This window comes from Botrytis sinoallii (assembly GCF_014898435.1).
Source record: "Botrytis sinoallii strain Bc 23 chromosome Unknown BSIN_008, whole genome shotgun sequence".
Lineage (NCBI taxonomy): Eukaryota > Fungi > Ascomycota > Leotiomycetes > Helotiales > Sclerotiniaceae > Botrytis > Botrytis sinoallii.
This window is the reverse complement of record NW_024066035.1, coordinates 1,531,641-1,555,600: the sequence shown is the minus strand read 5'-3', so window position 1 is coordinate 1,555,600 and position 23,960 is coordinate 1,531,641. Positions and strand designations below refer to the sequence as shown.

The 23,960-nt window shown below is 42.6% G+C and overlaps 8 protein-coding genes across 8 annotated transcripts; 6 read left to right on the top strand and 2 right to left on the bottom strand.

Annotated features, from left to right (window-relative positions):
• Window positions 1–145: 145 nt before the first annotated feature.
• EAF02_005435 (uncharacterized protein) lies at window positions 146–989 on the top strand (the record flags this gene model as incomplete). Its single annotated transcript, XM_038901483.1, has 2 exons — window positions 146–487; window positions 549–989. The coding sequence occupies 2 exons, from the start codon at window positions 146–148 to the stop codon at window positions 987–989; spliced, it is 783 nt and encodes a 260-aa protein (XP_038758823.1).
• A 146-nt stretch (window positions 990–1,135) lies between these two features.
• Window positions 1,136–2,348, bottom strand: EAF02_005434 (uncharacterized protein; the record flags this gene model as incomplete). Its single annotated transcript, XM_038901482.1, has 2 exons — window positions 1,136–1,756; window positions 1,836–2,348. The coding sequence occupies 2 exons, from the start codon at window positions 2,346–2,348 to the stop codon at window positions 1,136–1,138; spliced, it is 1,134 nt and encodes a 377-aa protein (XP_038758822.1).
• Window positions 2,349–3,629: 1,281 nt separating this feature from the next.
• On the top strand, window positions 3,630–4,670 carry EAF02_005433 (uncharacterized protein; the record flags this gene model as incomplete). The annotated part of the gene is made up of 5 exons (XM_038901481.1): window positions 3,630–3,857; window positions 3,971–4,146; window positions 4,217–4,248; window positions 4,321–4,498; window positions 4,550–4,670. 5 exons carry the CDS (start codon window positions 3,630–3,632, stop codon window positions 4,668–4,670), a joined length of 735 nt encoding a protein of 244 aa, XP_038758821.1.
• Window positions 4,671–5,420: 750 nt separating this feature from the next.
• Window positions 5,421–8,727, top strand: EAF02_005432 (uncharacterized protein). Its single transcript, XM_038901480.1, has 7 exons — window positions 5,421–6,545; window positions 6,631–6,685; window positions 6,789–6,889; window positions 6,955–6,984; window positions 7,076–7,544; window positions 7,702–8,034; window positions 8,088–8,727. Exons 1-7 carry the CDS (start codon window positions 6,046–6,048, stop codon window positions 8,505–8,507), a joined length of 1,908 nt encoding a protein of 635 aa, XP_038758820.1. The 5' UTR covers window positions 5,421–6,045; the 3' UTR covers window positions 8,508–8,727.
• Window positions 8,728–9,277: 550 nt separating this feature from the next.
• EAF02_005431 (uncharacterized protein) lies at window positions 9,278–10,937 on the top strand (the record flags this gene model as incomplete). The annotated part of the gene is made up of 3 exons (XM_038901479.1): window positions 9,278–9,600; window positions 9,667–10,715; window positions 10,786–10,937. The coding sequence occupies 3 exons, from the start codon at window positions 9,278–9,280 to the stop codon at window positions 10,935–10,937; spliced, it is 1,524 nt and encodes a 507-aa protein (XP_038758819.1).
• Window positions 10,938–12,545: 1,608 nt separating this feature from the next.
• EAF02_005430 (uncharacterized protein) lies at window positions 12,546–14,691 on the top strand (the record flags this gene model as incomplete). The annotated part of the gene is made up of 7 exons (XM_038901478.1): window positions 12,546–12,630; window positions 12,706–13,098; window positions 13,158–13,215; window positions 13,269–13,504; window positions 13,594–13,618; window positions 13,718–13,796; window positions 13,858–14,691. The coding sequence occupies 7 exons, from the start codon at window positions 12,546–12,548 to the stop codon at window positions 14,689–14,691; spliced, it is 1,710 nt and encodes a 569-aa protein (XP_038758818.1).
• Window positions 14,692–15,021: 330 nt separating this feature from the next.
• EAF02_005429 (uncharacterized protein) lies at window positions 15,022–17,987 on the bottom strand. Its single transcript, XM_038901477.1, has 3 exons — window positions 16,591–17,987; window positions 16,431–16,537; window positions 15,022–16,345 (listed from the first exon to the last, which is right to left on the bottom strand). Exons 1-3 carry the CDS (start codon window positions 17,013–17,015, stop codon window positions 15,408–15,410), a joined length of 1,470 nt encoding a protein of 489 aa, XP_038758817.1. The 5' UTR covers window positions 17,016–17,987; the 3' UTR covers window positions 15,022–15,407.
• Window positions 17,988–19,509: 1,522 nt separating this feature from the next.
• On the top strand, window positions 19,510–20,676 carry EAF02_005428 (uncharacterized protein; the record flags this gene model as incomplete). The annotated part of the gene is made up of 5 exons (XM_038901476.1): window positions 19,510–19,586; window positions 19,888–20,159; window positions 20,220–20,243; window positions 20,298–20,426; window positions 20,510–20,676. The coding sequence occupies 5 exons, from the start codon at window positions 19,510–19,512 to the stop codon at window positions 20,674–20,676; spliced, it is 669 nt and encodes a 222-aa protein (XP_038758816.1).
• Between the last annotated feature and the right edge of the window lie 3,284 nt (window positions 20,677–23,960).

Below are 23,960 nucleotides of genomic sequence, written 5' to 3'. Positions count from 1 at the left end.
ACTGGTGAACGTATTGCGGGAGTGAATCATGATTTGTGAGAAGCTTCATTTTTTGATTTCATAGGTACAAGGTAGGTAGCTTGTTGATCTATTTTTTACACCATCAATCAAAATCAAGAGGGTTTTTTGTGATCCATCATCCATAATGTCGTCCACAGCCTCTATACCCAGGTTTCTTTTACCACTTCGATCTCCTCTCTGGTCTCTGTCCTCAAAAACGACCATTCGCAACGCTTCTACCAAATCAAAGAACAATGCTTCCAAAAAGTCTTCCAAACCCCTCGTTCTCGAGAAACCCACCAAATTCAACCCCCCTTCTCACCCTGCCCGCCTCCGCAAAGATCCTCCCCGGTATCCAGGTCCCCAATTGAGCGCCGAAGAAATAGCCAGACAAAGTGTGAAGAAATATCCAAATATGATGCCACCGGAAGGAACATTTATGCATTGGTTTCTCAACAACAAGTCCATTCATATCTGGATCGCATTGGTAATACCTATTCCACCCTATTTCAGTTTCTCCAAACCATATAACTAACCTTCAATTCCAGGGCACACTCTCTACCCTCGCAGGCGGAGTCTGGATCACAAACTTTAAGCGCGATTCCCCATTCGGAGATATGCTACCTGAATGGCCACAACTATTCCTACACCCAATCGCATTTACAAGAACATGCTATGAAGTTTTACAGCTGCACACTGCGCATGTAACAGCAGAGACTATGGAAAGGAGAAAACATAAGGTGGAGGACGTTGCGAAGAGGGCTGCTTATAGAAAGGCGCATGGATTAGATAAAGACGAAGGCTTTGGTGGCTGGACTGCTAAGACTGATAGAGAGGTTTTGGGTCCGGGGATTAAGTTGGGACATGAAAAAGAAGCTGAGATTGCCGAGACGGCTGAGGGGGGTGTGGAGGGAACTGGCAAGGAAGGAGAGAAGAAGGTGGTTTATGAGAAACAATTCTCAGGAAAGAAATGGTTGGGAATTTGGTAGGAGCCAGACGCATCTTTTGATACCAATTTTATTTTGAAATCGGATTAGAACATTGTTCTGGTGTTGGGCCGACATGAGACGAGATTTTGTACATGATTAGGAGAAGAAGGGTATCATTGTAGAAAATTCCTTGTAAAACCGCGACATTAGGACAGCTCCACAGTCTCCAATCCATCTAATACCTCCTCTGCTACACCTCCCTTTTCCATAACCTTTGCGATTATCGTCGCGACCAACTTTCTCTTGATTCCTCCCCTTGGCGGTTGCCATACACCTCCCTCATTCATTGTCTCTCTTTGAGTCGATGCTAGATCCGTCGTCTCAGCTGCCGCACCTCCAGTAGCAGTGTTCATCGCATTAGGCACACCAGGCGCTGTTAACCTAGCTGGTAAATCCACGGTCCTCACAGCCAATAATCTTAGATCTCTTCCAGAGCTAGAATCCATATCTACGTCTCCATCCTTACGCCTTCTCTCACCAATGGTAATAGCTAATACAGCTTCGGCGACTGTAAGCTCCTCTTTACTCGGATCGAAGATTATATTATCGCCAACGGATATGACGAGAAGTGTAATTGGTGGTCGGGAATTGGTGGATTGTGGTGTTCGAGGATATAAGTAGACGGAAGCTTCCCAGTCATCGTCAAAGAGTGGATCTTCATCACCTTCGGACTTGAGACGTGGAAGACGAGTAGATAAAAGCGCAAGATGGGTTGTTAAAGAAAGGAGGGGTAGTGGGTAGGATAATGGCTGTGAAAGTAGTAGAATCTGTATGATTGTCAGTCGCGATGATTAAATTTTGAGCAATTAGAGATATTTCATTATAAATGTATAGAGAAAAACTCACATCAACATATATCTTCCAATGATACCTTGAATTAATCCATAATCTCCCCACAAACTCGGCATCTGCTAGTAGCGCCTCACTCAGCATGGCCGCCATGAAAACAGGCATACTATCGTCATCCCTAAACCCCGGAATCTCCACACTCAACTCTAGCCAATCTCTTTCTCCCTTTTGTTCTTTCTCAAGCTTCTCTTTCTCAATCGCTTCTCTCATATCTTCATCCTCCTCATCATCGTCATCATTTTCTGAAGGACCAAGTTCTGCAGCTTGATAAGTCGGTCGCGATTTTTCGACTTCACATTTTACGCCCACGATAGCTTCAGTGCCATCTGCAAAACAAATGCGCGCACTGCCATTTGTGCCGGGGAGGACATCGCATTCGGCGATGAGAGGACGGAATTGAGTAGACGTACGGGCGTCAGGGCGAATTGGAGGGTTGAGAGAGAGGGATGTGTGGAGGTAAGAGAGTTCGGCGGGCGAGAGTAAAAGAGGCTGTGTAGAAGAAGGTGGCATTTTGGATCTGAAACTCTTTAGAACTGACCAAATTGGGAATCTGGGGAGAGGTTGTGAGGTGATTGGATTGTTCACGATGTTGTGCAATATTTCTTTGCGAAAGCCAGCCTAGTGGAAATTCTTTAGACGAGGCTAGCATGCAAGCAAGGCTGTCTGTTCGGAGAAAAAAGCGGCGGAATCTGACCATTCAAATCTCTATTGAAATCTTTTGAATTAAACTGAATGAAAAATCAATCATAAGTGAATTATATAAAGTTATGAAGATTGGAAGAACTATTAGCTTTATTGTATATAATAGGTACCTACTCAAGAAGAATAACCAATTTATTGAAGATGATATATCGTAGAAGTGATCAAAATTCGCCTCTCTAGGCAATGGTCTCGTACTCCACTCATCCTTCGCTTGACCTATATAACAATAATGTAGAATAGCTTGTCGATTCCGTGGCTTGTTGGCGAGGCTATAGTTTTGGGATGGTTGCACATGAGTTCTTGTACATTCCTTTGGAGCCCATGCAAATATCATTATTGGGATAGTTTCAAGTTCCTGAAGCTGTTTTTCACATCCCAACTTCGTCTTATATCGAAATAATCCATGTGAGGGTTGGAAATCCAGTCGGCGTGATGTTCCTCCATTACCCATGCTCTGGGGCCAAAGTCTCCGAGAGCATCTTATATGCCCGAATTTAGATTAGAATGTGATCAAAGCTGTACTGCCTCTTAGTAATCCAATCCCTCTATTATCCAATCTTTATCTCAAGAATCCTTCAGAATGCCATCTATTCTATCAATCATCTGGAACAACAAGTTCAACCTTCCTCCTCTTCCAGCACCTAATACTTTTTTTTTTTTTTTTTTTTTAGGAAAATCCATTCTTATCACTGGTGCAACATCGGGAATAGGTTATGCAACTGCAGTACATTTTGTCAATCTGGGTGCAAGATCTGCGGCATAATCGGCAGATCGCTTGCGAAAGGGGTACTGGCAAAGGCTAGAATAGAAGATGAGACGAGCACAATAGGAAAAAACACTGTAAGAAGCATGGTGTAAGTTTGATTCAGTTATATATTCACATAAGAACAACTAATAGAAGCTTTTTGATTTCTGAAGTTCCATCAAGTATTCCGATCGGCTGGAATTTTGAATTGTTTTCAAATGTCTACTGGCTTCCAAATTTTGAAAGGTGACATATAAAGGGCTATTACAGATGATTGGACAGCTCGAAATTGTCGCTATAGTTATAGCTTGGTTCACACAGTAACCTGAGACTCCAAATTAGACATGAGCACCTTTGAAACTATAAATGGATTCGCAGGGAAAGTGACAAGGGATATTCAAGAGAACGACTTCGTTTGTTTGAATGCTGGAGCTATTTCCGCTAAACGAAAACTAAGCAAGGAAGGCTATAAAACTATGATTGAGATAAGCGTTCTTGGAACTTCTTTCTTGGCGTTACTACTACTGCCTTGGACGAAAGAAGTTGGAAAAGGAAATGCTCATTTGGGCATAGTAACAAGTAAGTGACATTGAGTCACTTGTACCTTGACGGGTCCCCGTCGATGGACTCTATAAAGAAACCCGCCTGGATTTTTGAATAGGTTTGACTAACATGGAACTCCCAGGTGGTCGTCATAGAAACATCGACATCTCCAAGTGGCCGAAAAATGATGTGCTCTAATATTGGAGCGCGGAGGAGAACTGGAAGGACGGGCAAAGTGGTTATGCTCTACCTAGCCAAATTGCTCCAACAGTATGCGGTCAATGAAATCGCCAAGTTAGCACTGAGCGCTGATGGAAAGTATGAAATGTTCCCCTCACGCCCACCCCTCGAATTTGTAATCACATAGTATGTACTGATGTTAATCAAGGCACAAGGTAATTGTGAACTCAATTTGTCCAGGTTATTATCCCTTCGGCCTAATTCAGAGTGACGACTTTCGATCCTAATTCGTTCTAAGGATGGTAAAATCAGACCTTGGTCGAGAGTACAATACCGGTGTAGCAATGGGTATAATGATCAATTTGTGGATAGGTCTTGCTTGCAAGACTACTGAAGGTGGTGCTCGAACTTACGTCCTTGCGGCTCTCACTCCTTCATCGGAACATGGCGCACATTACACAAATTATGAAACAGAGGAAAAGTATAGGAAGTAGGTTCTATACAACCCCCATGATCATATGTAAGCTAAGAAGATATGTAGTTCGGTTGAGCATAACATCTTTGGAGACGAGGGCCAAAATATGCAGTCGCAAGTTTGGAAACAGATATTGGAAATTGTGGATAAGAAGTATCCAGATGTGGTCGGGAGGGTCCATAGTTGAGTTGGTTCGAGATGTTTTTGAGTGGAAGGTTTCCATCCTTTCTTGTACCGGTGGGTTGTCTCCATGTGCGGTGACTTTGTGGGTCTTTGCTGGAAATAAATTAATGCTCCAATGTGACTTCGGTATTCCAGCTTTAATGAACCTCGAAATCTTGCAAATGTAACCTCCAGAGGCCATTGGCTAACAATTAATGCCAATTTTCTGTCCATTTGCTCCAACCCCATGGGTTTAGATCATGTGAGAAGACGAGGTATGCCCTATCAATGAGCCAAGTACTTAAATCAAGACACTTTGTTGCATATCTCAATCGTTGACCACAATTTGTCATTCATCCTGATCATCATGATCATCAGAACGACAGCATCTAGCCTAATTCCTACGGAGTATAACCTTAGCAGCAATGACGCGCGAGCGACACGCCAAGCAGTACATCGACATGGAAAAGGCAACAAGGTTAGTCGACAAAACTACCAACGTTTTGATTAGGATAGAAACTTGGGTAAATTAGTGCCGAACATTATTACTTATTATACATTACCTAGTATAGCTTGAACGTTTGTTTAACGGTCTGGACGATCTGGAGCCGTCTAGTAGACGTTTTTATGTAACGCGGAGTAGTTGACGAGGCTAGGCCAAGAATTGGTTCATTGCTTACATAAGACGGTCGTTTTCAACATCACCTGCATGTAGAACTATGACGAAAAAGAGATTCTTCTCCAAATTGGGTTTTCCAACGGAGCCTCGCCAGTAGCTAGGCATACGAAATGAGAATTGAAATGAGCATGATTTCATGTACATACTAGGAATTCCCATTCATGATCCAGCTCAACCTGCCAAGGTGGCAGAAGTAACCAATATTCGTACTAGCCATTTAACTCTGATCATCGGTGGGAACTTGAGAGGTGAAGCTATCAAGCTACAATTGTAGATCTTCTGTGGAACGGTGGACTAATTTCCATAGTTGGCCAAAAACGATCCACATCCTAAGCAAGCAAATAAGAAGTCACGGCATTCATATTTGATAAGCAAATTAGTTTTCCATATTTCTACCTAACTACTAAGTAGTTTCCAAGCGGAAATGATATCAAGGCGAACTAGTTGTTCGAATTTTCTCTCAAATAGTGATCCACTTCCTTGCTTATGGAGAATCTACTGAGCTAATAACCCCATCACTAAACTCAAATCATCCGACTTTGAAAGTTGTCTATAGTCTAAATCATTCGATCGTCTCTCTCGATGTCATCCTCGTGCAGCTAGTATAGCTTACTATGCACGACTTAGTATATGCTTCGAGTACTCGCCATAAATAAGAAGCTTGCCTCTCCTTCTATTTTACTTCTCTTCACGGTTGTATTTCAAAAACCCCCATTTCATTATGGTTTCTACTACAAACTTCGATCGAAAGGAGCAGTCCGAAGACAAGGTTTCCTCTTCACAACATCTCGAGCGAGCAACTGACGCCGAACGTCTTGCAGCCACAAACAGAGCCTTAAACGATCCTTTAGCATCCTATGATGAGAACGAATTAGAAGTGCTTGCCGAGGCTTACGCTCGAAAACATGGGCTCAATGACTCTGTCAATATTTCCGCATTCAAGGCCGGAGCATTACTTGCAAAAGATTCAGGCAGTTTTCGAGCCAGGAACGAACTTTCCAGGACCGAGATAGATTATCTGGAAAAAGAAAGAACAAGTAAATGGTCTCTGCCATCGCTTTTCATCAAAGTAATTTTGCTTTGTTCAGTTTGCGCAGCCGTTCAAGGAGTAGACGAGAGCGTAGTAAATGGAGCGCAAATATTCTACGCCCGTTTGTTTGGAATTGATGATGAGAACAGTTCCTTAGACCCATGGCTATTAGGTATCACAAATGGTGCCCCGTACGTACTCAATTTCTAAGTTCCCTTCGAGGTTCTAGTCCCTATTATAGCTACCCGAGTCAACACTAACTTCAGACTTTCAAAGATATCTCGGTTGTGCAATTGCTGGCTGCTGGCTGACTGTTCCTTTTAACAATTGGGTAAGTCATATACACCCCTTTTACTGCTAAGTGCAGTTCTTTTCTTTTTAATCCTCGTTTCCCACCAAAATATTCTTCGATAGGCAATGCTGACTCTTCGTAGTGGGGGCGTAGAGGCACCATCTTCGTCACTTGTTTGGTCTCTGCACTAACCTGCTTCTGGCAGGCATTCACCAACACCTGGTGGCACATGTTTATTGCTAGGTATTAAGAGAACCCCCTAAATTTTCTTAAAAAAAAAGTTGGCAATCTCTAATATTTGATACTAGGTTCATGCTCGGAATAGGTATTGGTGCAAAGTATGTATTGTTACCCGTCTTGTCTTTCATGATATCAGCAAACCAAGGGCACTTCCTAGCCATCTATGATATCGATGCTAACGTAACATAGGTCAGCCACTGTACCCGTATATGCCTGTGAGACCTCTCCAGCATCAATCCGTGGCGCTATGGCAATGCAATGGCAAGTATTTACTGCTTTTGGTATTATGTTAGGCTTTGCATTTGATCTAGCCTTCTACTATGTTCCCGATACCGCATCTAATATCCATGGACTTAATTGGAGACTGATGATGGGATCTGCCGGAGTTCCTGCTCTCTTCGTTTGTTTCTTTGTTTTCTATTGCCCTGAGTCGCCTCGCTGGTACATGGGTAAAGGGAGACACCAAGAAGCATATCAAGCAATGTGCAGAATCAGACACACCAAGGTCCAGGCAGCACGTGATGTCTTCCAGATGCACATGCTTCTCGAAGCTGAGAATAACATGGGTTCTGGACAAAATCATATCAAGCAATTGTTCACAGTGCCTCGGATTAGAAGAGCAATGGTTGCGTCAGAGATCACAATGTTTATGCAGCAGGTAGGTTATATGCCCAGCTTCAATTGTTTGAAACACGTTATTATTGGTTAGCTCATAGTGATGAAAAGGGGAGATGCATATCTCTTTCCCCGCTTCCAATTTTCGTGACCCCTCGCATTAAAAAGACGTTGAATATAATAGCTAACATAAATACTAGTTCTGTGGTATCAACGTGATTGCCTATTATTCATCCGTAATTTTCGTTGACGCTGGCTTTTCGGAAGTCAATGCTCTATGTGCGTCCTTGGGTTTCGGCATGCTTAACTTCCTCGGAGCGCTTCCTGCAGTTTGGACAATCGACAAGTTCGGTCGACGATGGCTTCTACTGTTTACCTTCCCGCTTATGTCAGCCTTTCTGTTCATGACCGGCTGGAGCTTCCTAATTCCCGAGGGAACTACTCGCATTGCCATCGTAGCTCTAGGCATCTATCTCTTTTGTTTGGCCTACAGCCCGGGAGCCGGGCCTGTTCCATTTACATACTCCGCAGAGGTAAGGAAGTTGCTTTGTTGTATCTAAATAACCTAACTCTGACAAACATTTAGGCCTATCCTCTCCATGTTCGTTCACTAGGAATGTCCTTGGCAACTGCAACCACCTGGTTCTTTAACTTTGTCCTCGCCATTACATGGCCATCAATGCTGAGAGCATTCAAGGCCCAAGGCGCTTTCTCTTTCTACGCCGGTTTCAACGTTGTTGGCTTCTTTCTTACCCTCCTCTTCGTCCCAGAGACTAAAAATAAAACACTGGAAGAATTGGACCAAGTTTTCAACGTCCCTACGAGAAAGCACGCCGCATATGGATGGAGTCAATTTACTTACCCTATCAGGCGACATGTCTTAAGAATGGATGTTGAGAGGCCAAAATTATATGAGAACTTGGCCCAGGAAAACAATCATCATTACAGTGCTACCTCCTCTATGAGGGCTGGAGACAGGGGCGACAATGTTGAAAAGCACGCTTGATTGAGATATCTTAGTGCATTCATCTTAATCAATCATCCAAATGAGTTAGAAATTTTGAATAAGTTAGAATAACCAAAGTTCTTGGAGGATTTAAATGAACTCAACCTGGTTGGATGATTTAGATGGTTTTATCTCGAAAACTCCACTCATCTATACAATCTAAACTTTGGGAAACTTTGTACATAGAAATTGTAGCTAAAGCCAATAATTAATTATTGATCACCAATATGAAAAATTACTTTTGGGTATAATGAGGCCCTCTCCATCATGCCACAATGTGACCTCGGCTTGGTTTATAACGGCGTTGATTGGCTGCCACGAAATATGCGATTCATGATTACACACAACTGCATTGTGGCTGAAGACGTCTCCATCCGATCTTGGAAAAAAAAGAAAAGCGCGGATCTTCATACCTCCATTGAGCATGATCTCCCGTGGCAAATGAAGTTCTTATTAGTTCACTATGCATCAATCACCAACATGGGGATCATGACCGATAATTTCACAGCTGTGTTACAACGGATGCAGCTGCGCTACAACGGGATGATCGATCGCAAGATCTATGATTTGCCAACTGATGAAAACCAGCGTAGCGACGTGCCTGAACGGCAGACCTGCAAAATAGTGCTACTGCAATGCTGCCAGATGCAAGGTTTATTGTGAAGCATATAGTTCTTGAAACCCCTCACCATCCCCAATTTTCCTATTTGGTTCTATGAATCGTGAGTTAAGCAACTTATTATTGCTCAACTAAAAGTTACACATATATCATGCTACCTCTCATAGCCTATACAGTTGTATCGGTAGCATCATGTATATGGCTCATCAAGCATCTGCAAACCGCTGTCCTCTCGCCTTTATCTCAAATTCCCAATGCACATTTCACGACGCCATATTCAAAGTTATGGTTATTTTGGCATCGAGCAAATGACACTGAGCACAAAGCTCGATATGCTGCTCACAAAAAGTACGGTCCTGTTATTAGAATTGCACCAAGAGAATTGAGTATCAATTGCCTTGAAGATGGTGTGAAAACAGTCTATGGTGGTGGATTCGAGAAAGGGGAATGGTATTCGATGTTCTTGAACTATAGGTATGTAATCTTATTCCTCTTAATGCTTTACTTTTGAATATTATTTTGACTGGTCTCCATGTTCAGTCACAGCGTTTTGTTTTCTATGAAGGAGGCACCAGTACACACTGAACGCAAACGCATGTTGTCTCATGTCTATTCCAATTCTTTTATCCAGGCGTCCGAATCCTTGACACAGATCTTGAGGAATATTGCCTATAACAAATTTATTCCTCGGATGCATGTTTGGGCGGAAACAGGCATACCAGTGAATGTATTTCAAGAAAACAAAGCACTGTTCATGGATCTCACGAGTGCATACTTACTTGGTCTCAAAAACGCCTCGAATCTCGTTGAAGATCCCGACAAGAAAACGATGCTACGAAATTTTGAGCTAGGTCTTGGCGGGCTATTCTGGAAACTCGATGTCCCCAATCTTACGAAATGGATGGCTCGTTTTGGCATGAGTCCGTTAAATAAAGGAACAGCTTCTGCATCCCAAGCAATGGAAGATTTCATTCTCTCAATGGCCAACAAAGCACGAGATACTCTTCAATCTGAAGAAGCTGAGGAGATAGAATGTTATCCAACCGTCTATGGACAACTACGCCAAAAGCTTGAGGCTTCGGAAACCGTTTCTGCGGATCAATTAGACAAAGTGGTTGCTGCAGAAATGCTAGACCATATCGCAGCCTCACATGAAGGATTATCAATCACTGTAAGCTATTTGATGGCCGAGCTCGGTCGTCATACATCTATCACCTCGCGGCTTCAGAAAGAACTACTTTCTGTGAATCTGAACATAACGCCTTCGCAAGAGATTGATTCGTTACCATTACTAAATGCTATACTTATGGAAACACTACGACTGTATCCCGCTGGTCTAGGAGCATTTACTCGCCAAGTTCCGGAAAAGGGCGCTATGATTGGAAAATATTCGGTACCGGGCGGTGTTACTGTCAGTGCATCTGCATATACTTTACACAGAAACTCAGATGTTTTCCCGGACCCCTTAAATTGGAATCCAGATAGATGGTTGGATGCGTCCCCAGAAGCAAAGAAACAAATGCTGCGATGGCACTGGGCTTTTGGTAGTGGAGGAAGAATGTGTATTGGGAACCATTTCGCTATTCGTAGTAAGTGAAATTTCCTCAAGTGAAGGAACTTGATACCGAGACTTGAGAAAATTTTCTGACAAAAAGGTAGTGATGAAAGCGGTAACTGTAGCAGTTTTCAAGGAATTTCAGAGTGTAATAGTGTCGGAGACGAAGATAGAGCCAGTGGAAGGCTTTATAGGACATCCTGCGGGCTATAGTATTATGCTGGCATTCAAGAGAGCAGATACAGGCAGGTCTTAGCCAATGTTTCAATAGTCTCCAAACAGTGTTAAAATCTTTCCCTCTTCAGAAGATAATTCGAAGAAAACCAGCAAGCCTCAAGATAATTTTGCTACATTCTAAGCATTCGCTTTCATACAGCTGCCGGAAGTAATTTAATTCAGAGAGCGAAAAGTTTTGATGGTGAAATCGCAGCGATTTATTTCGTGGTACCTGAAAAGGACGCCTCTTCATAAGAAAAGCTAGGTAGACATGAGCGAGGAACCGGCAACATACTCTAGGAGGAAGAAATTCGCACATTCTCGTCTGCGAGTCTGATATCATGGGCCATGATAAGTTCCTCCAGAACCGACTCTAACAGACGAGAGACATGATTTTTCGCTTGGCTAGGTTATAGATCAGCAAAAAAATATAGCAGACCTACCTCTGGAAGTTTCGAGGGTGGAACATACCGATGGCAATTGGTTTCATCCGAGTAGTTTCCTGTAGAAAGCTATCAAGAAAAAGAAGCTCTGCAGCATCATGCTATGCTTTGTATGATCGAGAGATATCTTCACGGAAAGGCTCCAAGTATTCTGGGTACTTGCAATTATGAATCAGTAATAAATTATCGCGAATCTGTCTACAAGCAAATATGAGCACAATGTGTAAATATGCGTTATAGATACATACTCGTTGTTCCCTGGATAGCTTTGTCCTTTGTCCTCTCCTTTGCCAACGGACCTATATACTTGTTTATATCCTGAGTTACTCAGGTCCCTTCATTATGATCCAACAAACACATCTAATGCTATCTTGTTAGTTTTGGCTATCATTTGTATTTATCAAATCTTACGGGTGTGATAAGAGGAATCGTTGCAAGCACAGGGGTAAGAAAAACCATCCGCAGATTCATGACACCTTCCATTAAGTAGAACATAAGAAGAGGGCTGGTTTTCGTGTCCGGTAAGGTAAGTTCGCACCAACTCTTGGAATGTATCTTGTAAGATAAATGAAAATGCTTCAAATGAGGTATTTCATGCACCCTGAGGAAGTGGGTAGGGAAATGAAATTTCTTATTATACATCAGCATAATCAAACTTGACACGGATATATTGCGATGTTCAAAAATTTCGGTTAATTTCGCTCTCGAATGACATAATGGATGTAAAATAGGTTACGATGTCACACATTTCTACATCTAGGTATTGGGTTTATTTCTGATTGTTAGGTACTTGCTATATGGGTATGATGTTGTCTAGAAGATGAGTTATTTATCCCGATATCCTATTCGACTACGACAATTTTTGGAAGAGACAAGGAACAAACATGCCATGGAAAACATGTGCCGCAATTTGCAGTGCCGCAATCTGCACATCCTACAAATACCCAGGTATTGAATACAAATATTGAATATCAAAGCTCAATTTTGCATAACCGACATCGCCACACTTCTGCATTATCCATACGTACATGTTTTTGAAATTGTTGGGAGGAGATACGTAGCTGTGTTGTCGTATTTAACCTACCTATGCATCTGTTTTACATCAATAACTGACAAGTGAATAATCTTATCCTTTTCACCAAGTAAACTTCTTGCATTCCTTATAGCAGATCTCCAGCATTTCCGATTTCTTTCCACTCATCAGCATGTGGTGGCCATTAGGCAAAAAGTACCCAGAATGCCATCCGGCACAGGTTAATTCCAAAACATATGATTTTGTCATAGTTGGAGGTGCGTCTTTTCTACCATTTTATCAATTTCCCAATCCACTATCGATCTCGTAGCTAACATCTGTGGTGATTTCAGGTGGCACCGCGGGGTGTACACTAGCTTCTCGATTGAGCGAAAATCCCGAAATATCCGTTCTTGTCCTCGAATGCGGTTCTGCAAATGACACATGGCTATCCCGCAATCCTCTAATCTCTTCCGATCCGACTCGTCCAACCTTTGGTACTACGAGGTGGAAATCCGAACCCATGAAATATTGTGATGATCGTCGGAGCGGAGTAATCCGCGGAGAAGTTCTGGGCGGCACTTCCAGAATTAATAGTATGATTTATACGCGCGGGACTCCTGCCGACTATGATGCATGGGCATCTTTAGGCTATTCTGAGTGGAACTATGAGAAATTGCTGCCTTACTTTGTTAAGAGCGAGACCTCCCTTGACTATCAGGATTCAACTTATCATGGAAACACAGGTTAGTAACCTCGAGTACACCAATTGTTCTCCTCTAATACTGATCTATGTATGCTACAGGGCCATGGATCACCCAAACCTTCACTTACTTCAACTGGCTATTCCAAGCCTACCGAGCGTTAGCTTTCTTTGAACCCCTCTGATTATGATCTCACTTCTGACTTTCGGTAGTTTCACTGATTGTGCCAAAGCGATGGGATTCATTGCCGTCCCAGATTGCAATGCGCCAGATGCTCCCCCGGAAGGAGTCTCAACACTCTCTCTTACTCTTAGTAAGCGCAGGGAGCGTGTATCCAGTTTTGAAGCGTTTCTTCCCAAGAAGATTGCACTGGAAAGACGAAACCTCACGATTTGCACCAATGCTCTCGTCTCTAGTATTGTATTTACACAAGAAAAGGGGCTCCCGCGTACTGAAAAGATATTCTTTAAATCATCAGATCGAAAATCTGAAAGCACTTATTCAGTAAGGGTCAACAAAGAAGTCATTGTGCTATAGGCTCACCGCAAGTGCTTATGCTCAGGTGTGTTTTCTTCTTTGCCCCAAATTTTCTGCGCATGGAGAAAAAAGACAAGCAATAAAGACGCGAAAGAGAGAGAGAACTAACTTGCTGATCGCGTAGTGGTATTGGGCCTCGTGAGAGTTTAGAGGAACACGGTATCAAAGTGGTGCATGACCTACCGGGGGTCAGGTCTACATTAGTATGCTTAGGTTTATTCTCATCAACAGTGTATATTTACTAACCAACCTGCTCTGGCACAGACTGACCACCATAGTATCCCAGTCGCTTGGGAGGTACCGGCAGCCGAATCATTAACTTCTATGGCAACTAGCCCCCTGAAAATCGCACTTGAGCTTTTTAAATATATCTTCTTCCAAGTTGGCCTCTTCAGCATTCCCGTTCAGACCTTAGCTCTTTATGTTCGCTCTCGAATGATCAAAGAGGATAGTACTGGACTTGTCAAAGAAGCTTCGTCGAAATATTCTGATCCTCAAAGCCTCATCCCCGACATTGAACTCATGCCACTTTCCACAAGTGGTATGGATAACTTTGACGAGCTGGAATTCATAAACATATTCTCTAAAACACCCATATTTTGTGTTCTGGCCACGATTCTTCAGCCAAAATCCAATGGAACGGTCCGCTTGGCATCGTCAAATCCACACGACAAGCCGAAAGTTTATTTTGGAATCTTGTCCGATCCCTCGGATTATACCATTGCTCGCAGCGCAGTACGACTCACACTTTCCATCGCAGATAGAATGAAAGAGTCTGGGTTCCCTCTTCTTCGAAATATTACCTTTCCTGCCGAAAAACAAGAACTTGATGTTAAAAGCAATACTACAGAGGAGATGGATAAGTTCATCCGTCGCCGAATAAGAACAACATTTCACTATGCATCTACATGTAGAATGGCACCCGAGCATGATCCTAAAGCTCCAGGAGTGGTAGATGACGAATTAAAAGTCTATGGTGTGAAAGGCTTAAGAGTTTGCGATACGAGTATTTTCCCGCAAATTGTATCGGGACACTTGCAAGCACCTGCTGTCATGGTGGCAGAGAAATGTGCGGATTTGATTAAGAATGAGCTATGAAAGATTTGGGTTGGTTTCGGCGAGCTGGTTTTCTTTCTGGTGGCTGGCTTTTAGTTTGTGATAAGGCTTTCATTAGCGCTAGTCCATCCGTGGAGTCTCAGTATAGCGTAACAAGCCCTTGGCCTCAACTCAAAGTATTAGATAGATTGACACTAATCAATCACCTATCGTTTTACTGGTAGCTCGAAGTGGGTTATTTCATAACCTCTTCGTTCATGATTGAATGGTTCTCTTGGCACTCTGCGTGAGTTTCCACTTCTACATTATCCATTCTCCTTGATGAACTTTCATCTTGCTTTGGAGCAAGAATGTGAGAAGCTTTTGTACCTATATATTTCACATTGGAACTCGATTAAATTAAATGAACATTCGACACTGGATCAGAGCAATGGACTTTGTAAGAATAATGGTATTCAATTAACTGATCTCACTGTTGATCGAAATTCTATCATTTCTACCCATCTTTCATCCACCCCTTATTTATATATTTCGTTTTCGCAATTCTCCAAGGAAAACTTATGTATCGCTTTCAGGATATTGTGGTCTCATTGAACGCCCTGCCCAGTTGGTCCAAGACTCCATCAATCCAATACCCATTTAATCCATCCATCATAATATTATGTTCCATCATAACACCGTTAGAAATAACCCAAGAAGACTTTTTTTTGCATAATGAATGTAGGAATAGATCAATCGCTGGCAATGAATGCAATTTATCAATCGGTAGCCTCAGGAGTGGCTGTCTCGCTAACACCCTGACTGGAAACCTCCAAAATCTTGGGTGGTATGCCTCCCATCGTTGGTTTTCCATCGAGGCTCAATCCACCCAAGCTATTGAGCGGCAATCCTCGTGGGTTGTTCTCCTTCATCTTCTTTTTGAACTCCCTTTCGATTCCATGTTTGACCGCATCCAGTACGGTATCCACGGTCACTCTAGGTTTGTATGCTGGCTCAGTTCCTTCTTGGTACACTCCAGTTCGTACTAAGATCGAATACCAATCATTCTTAGACCTCTCGTTGAATTGATTAGTACCTCTGATATCGGACTCTGGAGTGTCGCCGACGAAGTAAACAGTCTCGGGAGGACGGTTGCAGCGATGTTCGTCCTTGCGCCATTGCTGTAACAACCTGGTAGCAAATTCAAAGGTTCCAATTTGAGGCTTTCCGAAAGCGATGGTCTCTAGCTCTTTACCCTTGGTGAGGTCTCTGAAAAGCATTTCGGTCATTTTTCGTAAAGCGCCCATACCGAGACGAACATTTTCGTGAGCAGCTGACCAGACAATATCGCTGTGGGAGAAGTAGATTGGTGGTCCCTCATCGAAAGTTTCGGAAAGGGTACCAATGTATCCTCCTTTGGACATGGCAAGATCGAGCATAATTTGAACATCGCTAGCCCAATCACGACTATCGGCGAAGACAAATATGGCTTCGATTTTAGTTTTGCTATAATCACGACCACCACGTGAATTTTTCAATTCTTCGGTCGTGAGTTTGCGGAATGGAGTGGTATGTTCGTTGTCTTTAATGATATCGCCTGGAGTGATGACATCACGGAATCCGTAACCTTCGGCGACTTGCCTGCATTTTTCACCCTCACCTCCAATTACAAGAACAGTTTCGTATTTTTCAACCATTTCTCTCATAGGAGTATGACCTGGAGAGAATTAGTATTTGAGTTGCAAGTACATTTCGATGAATCCTTCAAACGGAGGATTTCAGCATGGGGTATGGGTACGTACCGCAAATGAACTGTGAAGGTGACACTTCAATGTCCAGTTGTCTTGAAAGATCAATACATCTTTCTGCTTCAGTCTTTCCACCTCCATTTGTCAAGAATATGTATGGACTAGGGACGTGTCAGCAAGGAGCTCTTCACATTATTTGTTGGAAGCAACATACATTCTAATACCATATTCGTTCTCTCCATTCAACATTCTCATAGCTTCAATAGCTTCTGGAATTGGTTTACCACCACGAATGAGAACACCATCGATATCAAAGGCGTAAGCAAATGAATCAGTGGTGGGGACATCGGCAGGGGTGAGTGGAGTTGCCGGTGAGTCTGGGGAACTCGACGAAGATTCCTCTTCCTCAAGGTTCATAGCACTGAGTTCGTTTCTGGCATTTTCCAATGAAGCTGCAAAGTTTCCACCTTGGTATGAAGTTCCTCTAGATAAAGGTTCTCTCATTAATCTTTCTGGGACAACGACGACCGGTCCGCCGGTTGAAACTTCTACTGCGTTGGTAGTCATACTTGAAAGTCTGCGAATTCCAGGTCTGGGTCTGGCAGCTGCAGAAGGTTTGAGGGTGGATGAAGGCGCCATTTTAAGTAGTTATGAGCGTAGTACAAAATTGTAGTAAGTTGGCAGGAACAGTCAGCGATTGACTTTCGGGTAACGGGAACTGCTTCGCCCGTTTGTTGTTTGGATCAAGAAACTGCGGTTAACTGCGCGCGCTTCTCTTATTTGCGTAGGAGCAATGAATCTGTGGGTCGAATATGTTCTGCTGGCCTGAAACGTTTGACCAGAAGAGGTTATGATTGTCAGGTAAGATGCGCTTAAATCTTATTCAATAATCATACACCTTGAAGTGTTAAACGGTTGATGTGACCGGAGAATTGAACGATCCTAGACAAGATATATCAAGAATATAGACAAAAACAAGTTGAGAGATAAGTTGATAGAGATCATCCAAATTTAAGAGGGGAGGAATCTGTTAGTTTTAAAGAAGCAGAAAGGCAAATGTCTTGATTCAAATAAAGTAGATCCGTCTCTGGACTAGAGAGGAAACTACTCTCTAAGTATGTTCGGGCCTTAGACTAAGTGGAGTATCTTTTAGCCTTGAATATCTCTTCAATGATGATGACTATCAACTTCATCATGGGGAAAAGCTGAACATGACGGTGAATTGCTGAAACCGCTTTTTGTTAGTATGACATCGAGCTACATCTTGCTTCATCGTGCCTGCCTTCATGCTTGTTACCTGGTCAATATCGATCGGGATTTCATTATGTGGATCCCCCAACTATTATGGTACGCAAGGTTCGCCCCCACTGCTGTAGACCCTGTCTATATCTGGTGTTGTCGAATGGTAAAGCACAATGGTATTGCTTGGGGTGCTCGGGTGGCTATGGGTATTTTTTTCATCTCGTTCAAATCAACCGGTTCCCGTCCTAGAGGGATCGGCTCGGTGGTCTTGTACAGAATTGCATTTGCATTGGCATTTGCCTTAATATCCTTGTGAAATTGTCTCCGACTTTTACCGTCGATTGTTACATGGACCGAAACTTTGAATGCTTGATTGTTGATGTTGTTAACTTGTTTGGTTAAGAGCAAACCCGAATACGTTTCATCAACATATTCTGCTGATAAGGAAAAAGTCTTGGATCTAGGGTAATAATTATGACGCAGTTGTGCATACATAGTTCCACTAAACCCAATTCTGGAAGGCGTGGAAAGTATGAGTTGGGAACTTGGGTGGGATGGTGGTGCCATGGCTCGAGCATGGCCCATGGTGGGATGGATGGAGATGGAGGGGGTGGGGAGATAACATTATTCTGTCTAGGCCCCTTCAGAGTTCCACTTAACCACGTAAAAGAATCGAGAAAGGAAGAACTTGCTGTGTAATTTGGGCCGATGAGAGCGTACTTCGTGTACTGCACAGTCAGATTCAATCTCGATTCTCTACCCGAGGCAACAATCATTATCAAGTCGTTTCTAATTGCAGGGAAATTGATGCCATTCAGACAATCCACTCTACTTTGTAGCTTCGTATGTACCGATTTCCAAGGCTTTGAAGGCAACGAACGACGGTGGAGACAATTCATTTGCACGGCCACCTACCTAACACAGCCATTGTCCATGTATGAGGCCGAGATGCTTGCATCATCGGTCATGAATCGTTAGTTGAAATCACTTTGTGCTTCGTGGCGGTTGAGCATATTGAGTTTTTGGGGGGGGGGGAAAGAAAGATCCAATCGATTGCCGCTACAGGAAATGTGTATCTTTATCAGATCGATTGGCGCTATTAAAACAGATCTATAATCTCTTTTGATGAATCCTTCGGGAGGAGCATCGATACGCCCTTCGTTTAGGTAGAATGAGTAGGCGGTAATGAAACTTTGTGTTACAGAGTAGAGAGTCCTAAAGAATGTACTCTGTACGCAAAAGGAAGAACGTGTTCAAAGTCGTGACTCGTCCTTTCCTTACCATGGGATTTGTCCGTGAAAGCCATATTCTCAGACTCAATCATTGTTTTCAATGCTCTCTTACGTTCTTGCGTTCTTGCAAGGGAAGTGGATACGGAAAGAAAAGTATTTTCCATCTATTCAACCAACCAACATTTCGCCAGCCTCAAGCTAAACTTCATCGGTAAGCGCTTACATACGCACTCGCCTATTTGGCCAGTGAAAAGGGACGAAATAGCCCCAGTGTACAGAGCGCCATCGTATCGATTAAGTTCATTGATAAGGAATTCCTTCAAATCACATATATTTCTCACATTTGTAAGAAATCCTCCAATCCGAATGAACTATTCGACACCGTTTCCTAACTATCAAAATTTGGCCGAAAAACAACGCCGTTCCCTGAGGATCTTTTGATTAGTTGCATTTTGCCAAGGAAGCATCTGTAGATGAATTATCGAAAGTTGTTGCGGTTTATGTTTTCACGAGTTACACAAGCAAGTTGCTTTCTTTTCTTGTTTATGAACACTTTCTCTCACATTCCCCCCTCCCCATTGTTTTTTGAAACTCTACTCCATGGTTTGACATGTGAACGTGCTTTTTGGCCCACCAACTCACTCCCACGTTGAGACATCATGGGAAGAAAGCGGGCTTTTGAGGACCCAACATACCCAGAACCTACATTGCATATGCATTTGAAATTTCAAAAGAGGTACTTGTCAACATTTCAATATCAGCAGCATCATCATGCATGATGAGTATTCAAACAATCATGACTCTCAGGGAAAAATGGGTCTTTCCGCATGTACTTCGTGCTCACGTAGGTATTCGAATTTCACATGCACATATTGATGCTAAAAAGGGTGTCAGTTGTTGTCAGCTTTCCGTGTCACCTATTTTTGTTAACATGCATCCATCAGGGGAATCCTAGGTGACGACGGAACAACGAAATAACGCAAAAACTACGTCAGTTCGATGTCAAACGAAAACAACTGAAGCTGCGTGAATTCAAGGAAAACGACCAATGGACTGCCGAGGAGCCACTATTCTCCGTTCGGTTTACGGCAAGTGCCTGAGAATTCATCTACTGACAAACAACACGTTCTCTTGAATTTCAACTTAGGAAAGTTCAGCAGTTGTGATTACTTTTCAATTTTCCTCTCCAAACTTCTCCACAAATTTCCAACCGGCCAGGATGAAATTATCTGGGGAAACCCTCAAACCCATGAAATCAATTACCTGACACGGCGACTTGCAGAAAAATCAGTGGAGCTGGAAAATACGAGTCAGTATTGAAATGTAATGCAAATTTTGAAGCATCCTTGTATCAACTAAACATTCCCAGGTTTTTACCTCTCGCAGTGTTCCGGTGGGCTATTGCGGGACTGATAAATTTTGAAGAACAGTCTCATTTCCTTCCAAGTTGAGATGAAATGCGATGATATCTACACTCGGCAAAGTCGGCAAACTCTAAATTCATTTGGGAAGATTGGTGTCATAGATTCGGGTTGCTTCAATAAGACTGCTGGATGCACACCTGCCTTTAGTGAAGGTATGTTGGTCTCCAGGGGAACTTGTACTAGTGATAAATGTACCTACTCTTTGATGGATCTCCTTGAGCTAAAGACCAAGAAGGAAAAGTCAATGATCGAGATGATCCGGGGTACTCCACATTCCGTGCGCGTGCAAGACTCTCCCTCTTGATGAATTGGGAAATCCGAGCACGGCACGGATCACCGAGTCCATATGGGCAACGGGCATGTCTCAATTCCTATGGTCTAGTTATGCAATTGAGGGTATGATGCTTTGAAGTATTAGCGGACGGAGTCCAAAAACCTATTCAAATGACACAATTTAGCTACTCTGGATGGCAGGCTGTTGATAATAGCTGATCTGGATGTTCAGAACGCCGTCGTCACTTGATTTGACGACTTCGTCTGAGTTTGTTTGTTTCAAGTGCAGAGCTGCAACATCCCCACACTGTTCTTGCTATAATTTGGACGTATGGAAATTACCATCTTGAAACATCTCAAGAACCTATACTATTCCCTGAAACAAACCACTGATTTTCACGGATTCTTAGTATGGCCCGGTAATATGAGTCTAAATGATTAATGAGTGTATGTTTTAGGCGGTCAGACAGTGGTAGAGGTTGTAGGGCAATCCTTCGCATACCGCACAGGGCCTAAAAGACTACATAGAGCAGGCAAAACAAAGAGACGTGTAGCGTCTTTGAGATAAGGGAGGAAAGGCTGAAAGCTCACACGTAACAAACACATTGATCAAACAGGAAAGCGGAACATGAATACAAATGCCCCCTTAACGACAGAAGCAATAGAAGACCACGTGATCAGATAGTCTCTTCGCTCACAGTATTTGCCTTTCTTCAGACACTTCTTTTCCTGTTCACCATGTTCTGGACAAAATTACCTGAAGTAAAAGTTATTAATATTGTTCTCTGTAATTCCAAGCTTACACATATCAATCTGTCTAACTTGGCGTAAACAGCACTCTCGCTTCTATCATCTTCAAAGCAGCATTTGAATCAGTCCCCATTTTCATCTATTTCCGCGAAATTTTCAGCTTGTCCCGCCATTTCAATCATCTCAGAAAGGCTTGATCATCACTATAGTGTCTTGAGTGTCTTTAGTTATCACTCAAAAATCCCGAGCTGAAAACTGGACACTGCAGACGTATATAGCGCAGCCCTTGTTTAGCAGCCACAGTCAGGTGATTTTGTCAACTTCGGTGGAACCAAAACGGTGGGATCCCCCAATTCATAATATGCATCGTGTGTGCAGCTCTTCATCCTATCCTGGCTCTTTGAACTCTCTATTAGCCTCTCACTGGGCTCTGGCATCTGGCCTGGAGGTTATCTTGGATGAAAGTGTATTCAGAGAGTCTCATGTTGCATGTGAGTGCATCTGATGGTGGCGATGGATAGAAAAATAGAAATGCCAATCCCCAAATACCCAAAATTTACCTAGCCCATGCCACCTCTATTTCTTGTCCAAAAACAGCCCTGAGAATATCGTTAGAGAGCGGTATCTTGTAGATGGGTAAAGTAAAAGTTTCTTTCTCGGGGGCCCATATCACCAGTCGGTGTGTGGTTTGATCTGACATTGCGAAAATTGACTCAACAATATCTCCTAAAATAACAATTCAGACTCTTCAAAATTCTATCTGATGAATGATCCTAGACCAAATAATCAAGTGATAGATCCTGACATAAAACAATCACAAAATGAATCTCCTGCAATTTTGAATGATGGAGAGTGTCCTACCAATCTGTGCACCCACCCGCGTGCCAATGGTTTGTTCCAATCTTTTAATGGAGAAGGCATTGTAAGTATCAGGGAAAGCCTCTTAGTTGCCTCCCTGGATAGATATAAAGTTAACCAATAACACTCAACAAAATCTTCGTATAGAGTGGCCAGCGGAAAATGCGCGGTTTAGTGGTGGGATAGTAGGTATCCATCGAGAATCGGCCGTCAAGAACTTTATAATTTAAGCTCAAGATCAACCTTATTTCGTGGTTCTCATGATTTATCTACATCTTTCAAAGTTCTGATTCGTTTTATCTTTCCTAAATATCAGTACCTAGCTAGCTGGCATCCAAGACTCGAGTCCGCCTAGAACCGAACGAGCCTCATTTTCTCTGAGGTTATAGTGTCCTTTTATACTGTACCTAGTATATAGCAAGAGTTTTATTGCCGAAATCTTTAATTTTATAAATCTAGATCTCTAGTTTCAAACAATCAAGTGTATGAAGTAGGGCTTCTCTGATGATTATGGAAGTATCCATGTGATAAGTATCAATAGATTCATCAATCATTCCATTTAATTCACGCTTAATGGTGAGTTGAATTGATGTAATGAGTATGAGGTGATCCAGCGTACATATACAGTCAAGTAGGTAGGTATTTTCGCGTGAATACTAACAGTACAGTTAAACTAAGCCTCTCGTAAGCGTAAGTACTCGGCTTGTTAACGGGAGTAATCTGCTAATATGAATGAATCAAAGGTATCAAATATTATTACCTGAAGAACTATGAAAGAAGCAAAGCAAAATATCAGTGTTGAAACCCTTGACGAGCCAACCCATTGTCAAAGATACTAACTAGGTAATGAAGAGTTGTTTTTGAAAAGGGCAGAGTGAATAAAGGGAGCGTAATAAACATAAAACATTTTCGGTTATCAACCTGACAGTACCCTTCTTTCTATATAGGAAGAAATTATTACTTGCTTATGGTTTCGTTAACATCCATCAGCTTGTCTATTCAGAATCCCACATCCCACATCCCACATCCAGCTTTTCGAAAACCCGAGAGAATTCAGCAAAGCTTATAAACAATAAAATTACCAGTCTTAACCACCTGAATAAGTCATCATGGAATGCATCATGAGATTCCCCACAGCTGTTCTCTTCTCGGGAGTATGCATCTTCGCCTACTACACCATTGCAGATCCTCAATCTCTTGCCGATATCCAGATGTTTTTCCACCTGTTGAGACAATTAGTCAACGAGTTCGTAAAATTCGCCGTACGTTTCCTTTGGGCAACATCTTGCGGAAGAACAATCTTTATTCAGAGTCTTTTTATGACCCACCTTCTAGAAATAGCTGGTCCTCTCATACTTCATTTTCCCAATGAGAACGAAGACCCACCACGAATACCTCTGTTACCGTTTTCTTGGTGCACTGGGCATTCGTGCTTATGTTCATGCTTGAGGCGTGTGTTCTGATGCTTTATCCAGATGTCGAAGAGGTCGACGTCCACCGTTTGTCTTGTTTTACACAAGGTGTATGGATTCATGTCTGGATCGGGTTCTATGTGAGCATAGATGGTTTCATTTATATTTCATCAAAATTGGATTTTCATACTGATATATTTGATGAATAGGCATTGTTTTTGAGATCCTGCTTCGAAAGCCCTGCAATCACTGCACCCAACCTCGATAGAGCGGCACTTGTTGCATCCAATTCTAACCAGAAGTAATACGCTATGCAATATTCGATAACGATCATGTTTCGGTGTCGATAGGTGGTCATTGGTTTTGGGGCAAGTACCACGGGGTTTCTTGACT

What these genes read in the sequence shown, in the direction of transcription:
- EAF02_005432 (XM_038901480.1), top strand. Translation starts at nt 6,046, where the DNA reads ATGGTTTCTACTACAAACTTCGATCGAAAGGAGCAGTCCGAAGACAAG. An exon ending in CTGTTCCTTTTAACAATTGG is followed by an intron (nt 6,686 to 6,788) that starts GTAAGTCATATA and finishes GACTCTTCGTAG; the next exon opens with TGGGGGCGTAGAGGCACCAT. An exon ending in GGAATAGGTATTGGTGCAAA is followed by an intron (nt 6,985 to 7,075) that starts GTATGTATTGTT and finishes AACGTAACATAG; the next exon opens with GTCAGCCACTGTACCCGTAT.
- EAF02_005429 (XM_038901477.1), bottom strand. Translation starts at nt 17,015, where the DNA reads ATGGCGCCTTCATCCACCCTCAAACCTTCTGCAGCTGCCAGACCCAGA. An exon ending in AACGAATATGGTATTAGAAT is followed by an intron (nt 16,538 to 16,590) that starts GTATGTTGCTTC and finishes ACACGTCCCTAG; the next exon opens with TCCATACATATTCTTGACAA. An exon ending in ACCTTCACAGTTCATTTGCG is followed by an intron (nt 16,346 to 16,430) that starts GTACGTACCCAT and finishes AATTCTCTCCAG; the next exon opens with GTCATACTCCTATGAGAGAA.